At 37.6% G+C, this 14508-nt stretch overlaps 1 protein-coding gene across 1 annotated transcript in view; it reads right to left on the bottom strand.

The window, feature by feature from the left end:
- Positions 1-14508, bottom strand: part of COL24A1 (collagen type XXIV alpha 1 chain) — a 119066-nt gene that overhangs the window by 80423 nt on the left and 24135 nt on the right. Inside the window, exons 6-13 of the mRNA XM_063165770.1 lie at positions 14053-14106; positions 12084-12137; positions 10297-10341; positions 9086-9139; positions 7857-7901; positions 6077-6130; positions 5341-5385; positions 835-888 (exon numbers count right to left, since the gene is read on the bottom strand). Coding sequence (XP_063021840.1) covers positions 835-888; positions 5341-5385; positions 6077-6130; positions 7857-7901; positions 9086-9139; positions 10297-10341; positions 12084-12137; positions 14053-14106 — 405 coding nt within the window. The remainder of the gene's footprint in view (positions 1-834; positions 889-5340; positions 5386-6076; positions 6131-7856; positions 7902-9085; positions 9140-10296; positions 10342-12083; positions 12138-14052; positions 14107-14508) is intronic.

Here is a 14508-nt window from a genome sequence, read left to right as displayed (position 1 = left end):
AAAAATAAAGAAACTCTGCCTGGTTGATGACACTGTTCCACATCAGAAACATCTTCAGAAGCAAACTGATAACAGCTTCCAAAGGAGCACCCAACAATACCAAATGATTTAAATCAGCTGCTCTTTTCCCCAGCACTTATTGTTGTTCTCTTGCCCAAAGCCTTTCACTGGTTTCTGACACCAAAGGAAACCTGAGTTTGGAGTCTGCAGCCAGAGTTTCCTACAAATGGAGCAAGAGAGCAAAGCTCCTCTGAGGGCAGCCTGTGGAGTGCCGTGACCGTGGCACAGGCTGGGCAGCACACTGCAAGGGCACACACTGCCAGGGACAAAGCTGTTATCACACTGATTACAATGCACTAAATGACAGGCTAGCATAACTGTGCTCAGTACCAGCTCAAAGGGTGAAATCAACTATCAAATCCACAAGCACACAAAAGCTGGGGTTCTACATGCAGGCCAAATCCTATTTTGTTAAGGTGATCTTAGAATAATAGTTTAAAAAAACAACACTAAGTCATCTAATGCAAGAACTTTGGAAGACAGAACATTCATCATTCATGCAATGAGCACAGCAAGAGATCTGGTTCTCAAGGTAGTCAGCACATGCTGCAGTGGAAAATGTGGTCTCTTTGCAGCTTGCTGAATATTTTCTTCCTCTTTTTTATACTTATAGTAGTTTCCTAGTAATTGCCATGGGAAATTTAAAAGTTCAAAATTTTTCTGTGGCTTTCAAGACATTTCTTTAGAAGCAAAGTCTCCTTTAATTTTGGAGGGGAGTTAACATTGAGTTTTACAAATTTTACCATGTTAATCAACACACAATTCAATACTTACAGGACTTCCATCTGGACCAGGGGGGCCTCTATTTCCAAAGTCACCTGGAAAACCCTAAAGCAGAATAGAAAATACCTGTTCTTCATTATTCAAGACATGAAAGGTGGTCTGAACACTGAGTCCCTACAGATTTGGAGAATTAAGTCATCATAAATAGATTGAGGGAGTGTGATGGAGGAATGGGAAAAGCAGTAAGTTTCAGCTACACAGTTCAAATGAACAGAACAGTGATATTTGTTTGCCTCTTAAAGTCATAAAGCCAAAATGATAAAACTAAACACAATGCAAACACATGGAAAAAGCAAACAATTGAATTACTTTCAGAGCAATATTAAACAAGTATTACTTGAATTGTTTTCTTGGAGCCTGTTTTCCTATTTCTTAACTCTTTTTTTTTTCCTGTTTGCTTCAACATTCACTAAAACATTTGTCCTTTCCTTAACTCATCCCCAAATACTAATGGTTAGCATCTCAGTATGAGATCTCCTATTTGTTAGAAATCAGAATTCTAATCTAACTGATGCGAACACTTCCCTGAGTCTGCCTCTAGACACCAAAACAGTAACTCAAGACATAGTAAAGCCTCATTTATTTTATGAGAGTTTTGACTTCAGAGACTAGATTATCAGAACAGGAAAGAAATCTGATTTGCCAAGTCAAGCATTGAAGCTTAAAACAGAATTTCCATCTCTTGCTTCAGAAAGAAAATGGAATGGAATTCCACCACTTTACCGGCTCTAATCTTCCATCCTTCCTGTCAGAGTTTTGAAAATTGCTTTACTTCTTTCAGATCTTGCCCACTGCAGAAGCATATAAGTTGCTGGGGGAAAAGTTATTTCATTTTTGTTTGGGTTTTTAGCGGGGTAGAATCTCATCCTTAACAATAAAATAAAATAACACAAAAATATGTGAAATGCTCTTTGTGCTTTCAGTGTTTCAGTATCTTTTTCCCCCTCCATGTGTGTCAGGAACAGCACTTGGAGGCATTAACCTTTCCCCTCAGTGAGACCATGTTCAAACCTGCTGCAGCTCCAAGGCACAGCTCATTTGGCCTTTTAAAGCTGCTTTGTTCAGAGGGCATCCACACAGCTGCCCAGCCCAGCCCTTGCTGCAGCAGTGTCTTTCCTCAATGGATTGGGGGATGTACATCACCATAAAACTGTATTCAAACAGTAGTCAGAAAGACAATGTAAAACTGTGTCAAGGAGATGGAAAAACCACATAATAAATCGAAGTAGTTGATAGTAGCTAAACCATATTTAGCTTTAGTAACAAGCCAAAATTTTATAAAAAGCAAGGCAACATTTTATGCATATATATATATACATGCATGCACATGGCCAAAATATGTTGAAACAACTAAATAGCTATTAATTCTCATCATCATGAAAGATAATGTGAAGTAATCTGAGACAGCCTTTTGTAGCATCTTTTGGGCTGATTTTAGGTGGAGATTGTTTCTACTTTCTCCTATTAATTCAGAAAAGCTAAACACAGGAATTCCTCTCACTACTATGAATTTTTTGTTCAGCATCTGATCACAGAACTCACAAATAAATCTATAGCTGTAACTGTAAGACCTGATCATACAGGTCCTCAAATTTTTGCCACCTTATAATTTAAAAAGTAGAGGTTCTTAGGAAATGGTCAATAAAGCAGATTTAATTGATTCTGAAGAAGTTGTACATCATTGGACTTTTTGTTTCCCAGCTGTGAAAATGTGTGTAAAATTTTACATATGTAAAATGGATATTTGAGAGTGACTGTTGTTAAAAGTGACCTAAGTGAACTAAGAGGATGAAGCCAAAGATTAATCTATGACCCTTTCCTAAACAGCATATTTGGGTTGTACTGCCTACCATTGGTAGATGTTGGAAGAGGCAGAACCGTCATAACTCATGTAGATTTTTTGAAACTACAAATGAGGCCTCAAAGGGGACATGAAGGATGCTGTGGGACAGTTTTACCAACCACACTGAATCACAAATGATACAGCACAATCCCAGCACAGCAAGGGTTGCAGAAGTGACAGATCACCCACAGTCATTATTATCACATTCTCAACAGCTTGTGTTTTTGAACTGATACTGAAAAATCTTAGTAAGTAGAAAAATGAAAGCAAAATGAACAGTCACAAAAGTATAAAACTGGAAGTAATATAATAAAACTACTGTGCAACGACTGTTTTATTTAATCAATATTATCATTTAACATTATTACTAAGCATACAAAGGACGACTATTCATAACTTTAATATAAAACAGAACCTGTACTGTTTTTACAGTTACAGTGGACTTGATTACTGAATTCTTGGTAAAATTTACAAGGTGTGTTCTGACTCATTGACAACTGGTTTTAACTAATCACAGATAGAAGAAAACTATGTAAAAATCTTCCCCCAAATAAAAGCATCATGCTAACAGGACAGAAAATGAATTAGAAATACTGCAGAGCTAGCCAACAGAAAGAAATTGAACACATATAATTCTACCATGAAATATTTTCTTTAAATGATATTGTATGCAAAACAAATATAAAATTAAAACAAATCCTCACTCCACAGATTCAGGCAATTGAATATTTTGTTCCACTTCAAATATGCCATAAATATTACAAATATGAACAACTGTTCATCAAACCTACTAAGTAGCAGCATTTTGTCAATTAAAAGTGTTTACAATCCCTTGTATGATCCACTTCTATGCTTAAAAAATGCTTCCCAAAAATGAGATTATACTTCTGATCTCATGTCTTTCAAAAAACCCTGCCAGTCAGACAGGGTTTTTATTTTCTCAAGTATTATTAGGGACAGTTTTGTCCAAAAAAATAAGTTGTACCCTAGAACAAAAGGTGAGGATCCTGGCTTCAGGCACTGTAGAATTCCCATGCCAAATTTCTTTTAGTGACAGTGCCCTACCCCAAAGCATTGTTAACTCTAGGGCACTGCGCCAAAAAACTTTGTCATTACAGCTATCTTTTTTTTGGGGGTTAAAATAACATGTCTTCTCTAGGCTTGTGATCCAGCAAAGTGCTTCAAGCCAGGTTCCCATGTGATTTCTCTCCTGGCTGGTCTCACATTAGTAGCCTTTAGTCAAATAAGTATTTATAGATCATAGATAGGAATTGGAATGAATCTTGGGATTGAGGGAATTAATGACATTACAAAGAAATCAGTACTAAATGAAAGTAATCACAGACATCCTGCAGCACATAGGTGCTCTGCCACCTATGTGAATCCTCTCTGAGCAGATTTATGCAAGCAAAAGTCCTTACAGAACATAGTCTGGTACTGACAGAAGCTCTGCTCTTACTGTAAATGGAAAATAACTGCTGACCACAGCACCAACAGACTGCTATGGACAACGCTGCATTGGCAGGCATAAGTGTCACTGAAACCTGCCACAGAGACTGATGGCAGATGGCAAAATGTGCTCCAGTGTACACTGCTGTCACCTCAACTTCCAATTCACACTGAACACCAGCCTTTGGTTCCCATCCAGGTTCTTCTCCCCTTTAAATGCTGCCTGTGCCTCAGGGGCACAAGACACTGCCAAGGGACTGATGGCACAGGGCCCTGCTCACCCAACACTCAGATGTGGAGAGCAGCATTTCACCCAGATTACATGCAAACTGCAATATGGTCTCATGGCAGCTCCAGAAAGAGCAGTCTGTAGACCTAATTTAATTTTGCTTGCCTTTCTTTATATCAAAGCAATTCTTGTAGACTAGTGACTTTTTTGGCTGATCACACAGAAAACAAAACACAATTAAAGAATCATCCACAACTTCCATAGCATAGATCAAGGGCCAAACGATGATCATCATACTACTGCTGGACAAATTTGTTCAATGTGGTAGATGAAAATCATCTGAACTGCTGAGCACAACTGACTGCACAGCTGGAGAGCCCTATGGTGTTTTCCAATCTCAAACCACAAGAAAGTTAAAACTGGAAACTCCTGGATAGCTTCAAAGACCTAAAATAATATGGTTGCAACAGAAAACAAAACATTTGACATGGAAGACACACCACAGGAAATATGTAAACCTGATAATGGGTACTTGGCAGATTTGTGTTTATTCTCAGCTGTAGAAATACATGTTAAGAAGAGGACAGCTTTAATTTACTACAGTCCAGAAATATCAGACATTAGAAGAAGCTGATTTTCATCCAAGCCAACACCAGACTTAGGAAGCTTGCATCATAGCTGCACCTCATGCTAACACAAATTTCACACAATATATTTGAGTGTTTGTTACCTTCTAATCCTCCTCCTAGCTGATATCAGTAACCTGCCACAAGGCTCACAGTGCTGCCTTCCACACTTTAGTGCTTATAACCTGCACACAATCTGCAGTTCTGAAAAGTACTAACTGAAAGTGATAGAAAGTTATTTATGTACAAAAATAAAACTAACATTTTTTTCAGCTGATTAAAGCTACAGAGTTAATTCCAGGTGGATTTACACTGGCAGCAGGAATTGTAACAAGTATTAGAATCTTTACCTGTCTCCCTTTAGGACCTCTTTTTCCACGGAGGCCTGGGATACCCTAAGAAAGAAATAACCCACCATAAATAGATTTTCTTTTCTTCATACTCAAATTCAAGTAATTAAACCTGCATTTGATTGGAAACAACAGAGTATGAGGAACACCATTAAAAAAAAAGTATTTGAGCAAAGTATCATAGAGCCAATGTCCTGGAGCAGAAAGACAAACTTTGTCTGTCTTTCCTGTGGCAACAGCAGAACAATTGTGAAAAAGGGCCTTGTCCTGCTTCCATCACACTACATGCCCAGACAGCCTGCTGGCTCAAGTGCAATAGGAAAAGGCTCAAGCAGAGTGATAGAGATTAACGCTTCCATGGCTGGTTCTACTGCAAAGATCATCCAACAAGAGACAAATATTAGTTATTGTCCAAAAGAAATTGCTTAAATGAAAAGTATTCATTCACACTTTGCTGAAGAAAAAAAAAAAATAACCCTAATCCTTGCAGCTGTAGATTAAAGTAAAACAATATATTGCAGCTGCTCCCCATTTTACTTTAGCACCAAGGCATTTCATTGACTAGACAAATTGGGTATGTCCTATTCATCTTATTTTCTCCAAATCAGTTTTGCTTTTAACCAAAAAAAACCAAAGAACAAATGAATGGTTAAACCTTGCACATTTCCCCCCATTCTAACATGTATTACATTACCACACAAACATCAACATTTCATTAATGTTCCATTAGGCCTACCCTTTCTCCTTCAGGTCCTGGTTGTCCTGCCACACCTGGAGGTCCAATGAAACCCTAAAATGTAAGAAAAGTGCTTGATTTCAAGGCTGCTTGTCCCTCAGTACTGGCCAGCTAAGGCTCATGACACAGGGATTAAATTCAGGCTCATTTGAAACTACCAGTGAAGCTCTAGAAATTTAAATGTGAGTAGGATTTAATTTCTTGGAGGTTGATCTTTTTTCTTAATTACTGAAGATGGAACCTACCTTGTCATCCAGACCTAAGGGAGTAAGGAAAACAAAGGCACCTCTACTTTCTACAGTTACTTAAAACAGCAGAGAAGCAGAGCACAGTTTGATTACAGGAATATTTGAAACCTAAAGCTCTAAAGATACTTCACATCCCATTGCTGTACACCTCCATGGCACAGCAGTATGTGTCAGGAGGGCTGTGTCATCATTTTTACTGGAAGTTACTTTTAGAATTCATACACAAGATTTAGCCTTGAGGTGTTTTCCCCTAAATTACTCACGCATTGCCCACTTTTAGCTTTGTGTAAACAGAGAAGCAGGAACTTTTAGGGAAGTGACTGGGATCACTTATGTCTTGTTCATTGAAGGGAGAACAGGTCAAAATGCAGATGAGAATCTGAACAAAAATAAACTGAAGAAATATAAAGGAAGCAATCCCTGAGGGTGCAATATCTGTTGGCACTTGATCGTGCCAAACTAATTTTCCCATCATTGTAATCAAAAGTGGCATAAAATAAAAAGAAAAAAAACAAAAAACATTCCAAAACCCCCAGACATGTGTTTGAGAAGCTGCTGAAGGTAAAGGCTTCTAGTAACTACACTAAAAAAACAAAAGTAACTCTTGCAACACAGTAAAATGATATTAATTGATACTTGAGAATACAATACACTGCTGAGCAACCTGTACATGAGCTGAAGGCCTGAAAACACCCACCAAAAGCCTCCTTCCAATCCTAGAAGCAACCAGCAACATAAAGGTTTCTGGAAACCTGCGCCTTCTGCTTGATGGTGGGAGTCAGTCTGAAGAAATACTTATCCATGCACAAGCATGTGTAGGCATGCTCATGTGCCTATCCAAAGAAAACTAAATTACACAGCACCCATCCAAAAAAACCAAACCAAAACAAAAACCAACAAACCCACAACCGTCAAAAAAACCCAAACCACCAAGAAAGAGCATGATATAGGCACAGAGAGAAAGCTCCAAATCATCCAGGAATAAAAACCAATCTGTTTTGCTTCCAAGAATAATTAACCAAAACCAAACCTTGAATGTATGCAGCATTAAGAACCTTCAGTGCCTGGGATACATATAACTATGCCTGAATCATTCTAAAACCTCAAGATCCCTTTCATGGTTTTTATGTGACAAGACTGTTTCCCTTTATCTACTTCTGCAGTTGTTACAGACTGCAGATGTCAGATCTGTCTCCCTTCTTGACAGCCTCCATTATGGAAATAATGCTTCAGGCCTGAGCAACATCCACTCAGCCCTCACACCCAGCATGGCTTTCTTTTCTCTCCTGCAAACAAGTGAGAGGAAGGGCAACAATGGAAAACTGCTCTGTGCTGCTCACCATGGAAAAAAATGAACTCTTGCACATATTTTGAAAGAAATTCTGATTTTTCTCATTTGTAGGTTCTATAAAGGCAGTGTGGTTCTGCAGGCATACCCTGGAACAGCTGAATTAAATTCCTCACCCCCTTTCTTACCTACTGTGTGGGTAAAACTAGACATGGATATCAAAATGCTTAAGATGCTTACTTACTCTGACTCCTTTAGGACCTGGGTTACCTTCTGGTCCAGCGAGGCCCTGTGACAAAAAGAGAGAGTTGTAATTCATTTTAAACAACCAGATATGCTCCATGTAAAAGAACTGTAACAGCATTTGTTAACTGTGAACGGGCAACACATTCTTGAAATTTTTAAGATTGAAGAAGGTGTCATCAAGTAGTCCCCTGGGACCATGTTCACAAAGGTCTCCCATTAGTGCATGGCTGAAACACAGATCATGACTGAAGCTTCCATTACATTAAAATTATTTCTTCTGAGAGAAATTTTTTTTTCCAGGCACAGTGATCAGGCATTAGAGTGACATAATGTCACAAGATTTTTTTATGAGCTTTTGTATTTGGACGCATTTCAATTACATTCAAGCTAGTGTCAGAATTGCATATGTGGTCCAAATGCTCTGAACATTTTATGTAATTGAACACAAAAAATGTTATCATCCATTACTCTATAAAATATTGAAATGGAACTTGGAAATATATAGCCACTACAAACTTAATTCAACAAAACACTGAAGTATTGGTGAAATTCACCCTTTAAGCAGATACAAAACCACAAAATCAGTTGTTGTCAATTGGCTCACATACCTTTACACAAGGAAGATGCTGAGCATTTCTACTTTTTATCTTATTTGTATTACTGTACTGAGGTATCTGTTACTTTAAACATAAATCAATATTTGTATAAGTACTTCTGTTTAAAGAAAGCTGCTTTCTGGCTTTATTCCTTGTCCTAAAATACCTGAAAGGGCAAAACCCCAAACTTTTAATGTTCCCCTTCCCTAATGGACTGAAGAAATAGTTTCAGCAGGGAAATAAACACATTGGTGAAAAATCAGGATGAATAGGTAGTCTCCTACTGCCTCTAGACTTGAAATACAAAGAAGATAAACCACACAGAACCACATGAGTTTTATGAAGGGAGTGCAAAGTATTCAGACATTCAGTTCTTTGGTAATGCCATTTACATACTTCAGAAAGGAGCAGCATTACTGCATCTAACACATCCAAGTTTAAAAGCCATGACACTCAACATTCCTCCAAGGCACTACCAGATAAAGAGGTTTATTTCAAAGAAAAAAGACAGGATGTAAACAAATACAGTTTTCAATTAGTAGTTTCAAAAGAGTTAGATATGGTACTTTTGAAAAGAATAAATGAGAAAAACAAAAATTAAAATGCAAAGGCATTTGAATAGTTACTGCACCTGCCTGCCAGGGTAACCAACTGCCCCAATGCTGCCAGCCATTCCTGGAATTCCCTAAGTGGAAAAGGAAGAAAGAAAAGGAAAATAAACAACAAACATGTTTAATGTCATGGTTTGGAGTCTGTTCTATCATTTCTCTTTCAACATCTAGTCACACGACACAGCTTAAGCACATGGAAAAATTACTCTTTAAGCAACAGAACACCCAAAAATTGACTCATCATACATAAGTAACTCTGTCAATTTCAGTCACATATCCTTTAAAAACTATCTGAGATTTTGTGAAATACAACAGTGGATACATCATTTTCATAATTCAAAATTAATTCAGGAGGGCTATAGGAGGCAATGAGGTAATTGCACTGATCCTAGATGTATTTGAAACAAATACATGAAACTTTCCATTAAAGAATCCTCGTGTCCTTACAAAGCCAATTTGTGTGTTCTTTCTTCCAGAATCAGGTCAATATAGTACTGGATAAATCATGAATGCATACAATTCTCTCCACCTTCTTCTTCTTCTGATGTAAAGAATCAACTTGTTTTTCCCTCACTAGTTATCTCTATCTCACTGATAGATTACAGTCATCACAGAAAACATCCTGTGAGACTGTAATTAGAACATCACCACTCATTCAGTGAGGGTTTGGGCATAAAACCCAGGAAAGCCATGAATGATGTCCTTCAGTTTTCATCTCCTTTCAGGTGTTTATCATCAGTTATCACCACCATTTCCTTTTCAGTATGATCCAAAAGGAGATTCCTTCCATCTACTCTGCTGTTAGGAGCATCATAAATGCTAACAAGAGACATTAGCAATTGGATGTCTTTGAAATCACATTCAGATTTCTTCCTGATAAGACATGGCAGTTTAAAAAAGTGCTGAATAACTACTTCATTTCCTACATGCTAGGAGATGTAAAAGGCATAAGTAGAGGTTTGAAATGTGCCTCTTATAAGAATTCACATCGACATCTTTCCAGTTGGTGTGGTACTGAAAAAACAAGCTGGATAAGCTTTTCCATTTCATTTAGACTACTTTTTTACCACACTGATCTCAACACAGTCTGAATTCTTGCTCAAAACTTGTCCAGTATTTCCTTAAACAGTTTACACAGCTTGCTTATACTGAACACTTCTAATGGATTATACATTGTCCTATCCTAATGTTTCATCTGCAGAGCACAGAGCTCTGTGCTTGCATCCCTTACCTGCTCACCCCGTGGCCCTTGCAGTCCTGGGTAACCCTTAAGACCCTGCAGGTAGAGAAAGAAATCTGTGGTAAACACAATTAAACAAACAAAATAGACCTTTTTCTACCCTATTCTCTTCTCATCAAAGAAAAACACCCAGATTTTTCTGCCAGCAGACTTAGTATGATTTACATTTAGCAGCTCATATGAAAACTGAGCTAGAGAAAAGAAGTAAGAAAACTTGGCAGTTTAGACAATTTCAAGACATCCGTATGCTTAAAGGCAGTTTCAGACTTGTGCTCTTTTAAACAAATGAGCCTTTCCAATTTACTGCTGCCCTTTGTGCTTTACCAGAATTTCTAGGTATTTGTAACTAAAAACCTAGCACAACATTGGCAACTACAGAAGAGTGCCAGCAAGTTCCTGTAACCTGTAAAAATCAGTAGGTAAAGTGTTATGACTAATGCTACAACCATCAGCTACAGATAGAAAGTAAGTGCAGCAAATAAAGGAGGAGCCCTCACAATGCTGACTTTTGAAAAAATGTTCCATCAGAAAACAGCTTTGTTTTATTTTTCCTTAGTAGCTCCATTCTATCTTGTTTGCTGATCTTTATTCCACAACTAAGACTTCACCTAGCAACTCAGCCCAAATATCCCAAGGAATGGAAATTCTACTTTTTTCTTACAGGACTGGAGTTTGCTTCTACTCAAGGAAAATAGGAGTCTGTAGAAGAAGCACTGGGAGACCCTCAGTAGCATAAAGCTGACACTTAATAGAATAATGCTGATCTTACCACAGGTATACGGCTTTTGAAATTTGCTGATCAGCCTTACCCTTACATGATGCCAAAGTAAAGATAAAATGAAACATGGAGCCCTTCTCAGGTTGAAACCAAGCTTTTTCCTTCCCTATTTCTCACCATGCTCTACTTCAGTATGCAAATTTTATCAGGATTTTATAGACCCAGATTCTCATGATTTACGCTCACACACAGATAGGGAATAAACTAGAGCAAAAATTGTAGCCAATCTTGGTACAGCTCTTTCCCAGAGCCATTGCAAAGCACCTGTACCCCCAGAGCACTGCAGAGGCTCTCAGGTACTGCCATGGACTCAGGCAAGCCCCTGCCCAGGAGTGCTGTCCTTGTGCCCTGGCATGCAGGGGCAGGTAGTGGCCTCTCTGTACAGCCAAGTCAATTTAGGGGAGATGGAAAGGGGAGCCTTCTGCCCTATGAGGCCTCTGGACTGATATAAGGAAAGTTTTGAGTGCTGATTTAAAAATGAAAAAAGAATTTAAAAAAATATGGGACACCATTAAGTCATATGTAAGACTTTTAAAATCTTTTTTCTTACCTGGATGAGAAAGAATGTTGGAAATATGCTATTTATTAAAAAAATATCTTGTATATAAAAAATAACATTCTATAATAATATCATGTTATATACAACAATTAAATGTGATAACTTTATAGTAACTAATAATATATTTTTATTTTATGCAATTGTAGAATTTCTTTAATGATATTTTAATTTAATATATATCAAAAGAAAACTTCTCAGCAGTGCTGGAGTACAAAGCAAAAAGGATGTATTTGATTCTTCTGCAGTTTCTTTCATGTGGCTGTGATTTACATCCTGCTATGGTGATCCCACTGAATTGCTGTTATGGGAGGTTTTGCACAGTAGACAGAGTGCCAAGAGCAAGCCTAAAGTTCTTCTACCACCTCTGGACCATCAGACACACACTTGGCACTGATTTGAGCCAGGATGAGTAACATGGAAATGGAAACAGGACCACCTTACCTTCTGGCCTTTGATCCCAGGTGGGCCTGGAAAGCCCATGGGGCCTGAATCACCCTGCAGAACAAAAACATCCAGAATCAATATGTTTCACTGGAACATGACCCAGGGTTATAAACATACAGCACTTAATATCTTCTCTGCACTCTTGGACATTTGGTATGGAGAACTAGCTGATGTTGTCTGATTTTATTACTTTTTTAGAGGAAGAAAATGGAAAAGGCAGCAGTTCCTCAATTGCAACCATTGGGTGCAGCATGTCTGCTCCTGCAACACGGCTGGAACAGACCTGGTTCACAACCTCACAACGTTTACTTTTAGCCAACAACAGGAGTGAAGAAGCCATACTGCTCTTGAGGCAACACTTTGCTCAGAAACAAGTGGTTTCACCTCAAATTAATAAATATATATAACCACCAGTGTGTATTGTTTGTTTTAATGTTATGCCAACAATCAGCAGCCAAGAGCCAGAACACCACTATGGGGTGTGCTGTGCAAAACCTGCATAAATCTGATCTCTGTGAAAGACAACTTGAGAGATGCATATGGACAGACTGCGGGGAACACTGCTGCTCTCTTCAGGTTCTTTAAACTTCACAGCCACATGATGGTATATGGCAATAAGAATCAGAGCATCTCAAATGCTGGGGAGATGGAAAAGAGACACAAAAATTCAGGGGAAAGGAGGAAGGTTTTTTCAGCTCTTATTCTTGCTCAGAACTGAAAGCGAAGAGATTGACTCTTTCATTATTAGTGCCTGAATTCAAACCCAGTAAGTCAAGGAATGCATCCTGGAAGTGAATTACTGTCCAAGTAAATGTAAGTCTATTAATTAGAGCAAGCAAATTGAGAACACAAAATAATGAGAACTATAAAAATGCATATCAATCCTCAATCCCATAATTTTGGATTATAGATGCAATCTACATGTATTTAGGGATAGTCATACAAATGTGGGCTTTAGACTGTTCTGTGGCTGCTTGGGTTCATGCCAAAGAACATAGCTTGAGTTTCAGGCAGCCATGTACAGCTCACCACTATGATCTGATTGCCAAAAACCTGGCTAGATGAAAATATTTCTATTAAAGCTGCACTTCAATTTCTCATCAGTGCATCAACTTATATTTCTGCATTTTTTCTCAGCAGCCCTTGAATGTTGACAACATATATTTGTGAATTTTAGGGTTTGACAGCATGGATGCACTAAAAAATAAGTTATCAGCAGCTAGTAAACCATAGTTATTTCCTGATGTTTTTTCATAATAGAGAGTAGTCCTCAAATCTTACAGTGCTTCCTACTTAGCACAAATATTCCAAAATAGATCTACTAGTAAATGCTTATAAAAGAACTTAGCATAATTGCAAGATATTCTTAAACTAGCATATTAAAAATATCCAATTATATTTTAAATGCTATCACACTACTGTGTATGATACTTTAGTGTAAATCTCAAAATGAAACAATCACAAGCTTTCAAGCCTACAATTTCTATGAAGAATGGAATATCTGAATATTTATACTCAAATATTTGGGCAGAGAAAGTAACAACTAGTTTAGCTAAAGTTGCTTAGGAGGCAGTAGCAGGAATGTGTGCACTTGTCATCACCAAATTCTGTTTTACACAACTTTCTAGAATAATGCAAGGTACTAAGTAAACTGGAATCTGTACTTTGTTATATCAGTGTGAATCTAATCAAATTTCATTGGTCTGAAGTCCTTACATTTTATTTTTATAAATTAAATCAAATACATAATTTAAGTTTCAACTTTTAATATATTTTTAAATTTCCCTTGAATTCATTATGCCACCTGTGTCTACAGTGGTCAGTCTAACATAATTAACTGCTAAAATACACCAGTGTTAAAATAAATACAAAACATTTTTCTGTTATAATTTATCTGAATAATAAATGAGACTTCACAGAAGAATGGGATAGACAAAACATTTTTCTATAATTAAGAAAATAATACCTTTTCTCCACGTTTTGCCCGTCCTGGAGAGAATCCTGGGTCTCCTTTAGGGCCCTGTCACAGAGAAATTAAGCTCAATAATACTATCAGAAGAGGATTCTAATAATATATGCTAAAACAAGTATTCTCAACTGTTACAGCAAGAGCAGAAAAAATGTACATGTGCTTTCTACTATAGATATTTTTCTCATTACTTTTTCAGTAAAGAACTAGGAAAAAAATAAAATAGTGCAGGTTCACACTGAAATGAGATTTACATTTTTCAAAGTTTGTAAAGTCACAAAACTTTGAAAAGCAGATTTTTTGATCAATCCAAGCAGGATTAGAGCAGATGCTCCAGGCAAATGGCTCTGTCCCTGTGTCCATCACCTCAGGGCCATGTGCAGGATTATCAGGCTGTATTACTGCATGAGCCATTATCTTGTACCGGTTTCCTCAGGCTCAGCCTTCCCACAG

Source organism: Melospiza melodia, chromosome 11 (assembly GCF_035770615.1).
Source record: "Melospiza melodia melodia isolate bMelMel2 chromosome 11, bMelMel2.pri, whole genome shotgun sequence".
NCBI lineage: Eukaryota > Metazoa > Chordata > Aves > Passeriformes > Passerellidae > Melospiza > Melospiza melodia.
The sequence above is the reverse complement of the archived record's forward strand: the minus strand, read 5'-3'. Positions and strand labels throughout refer to the sequence as shown.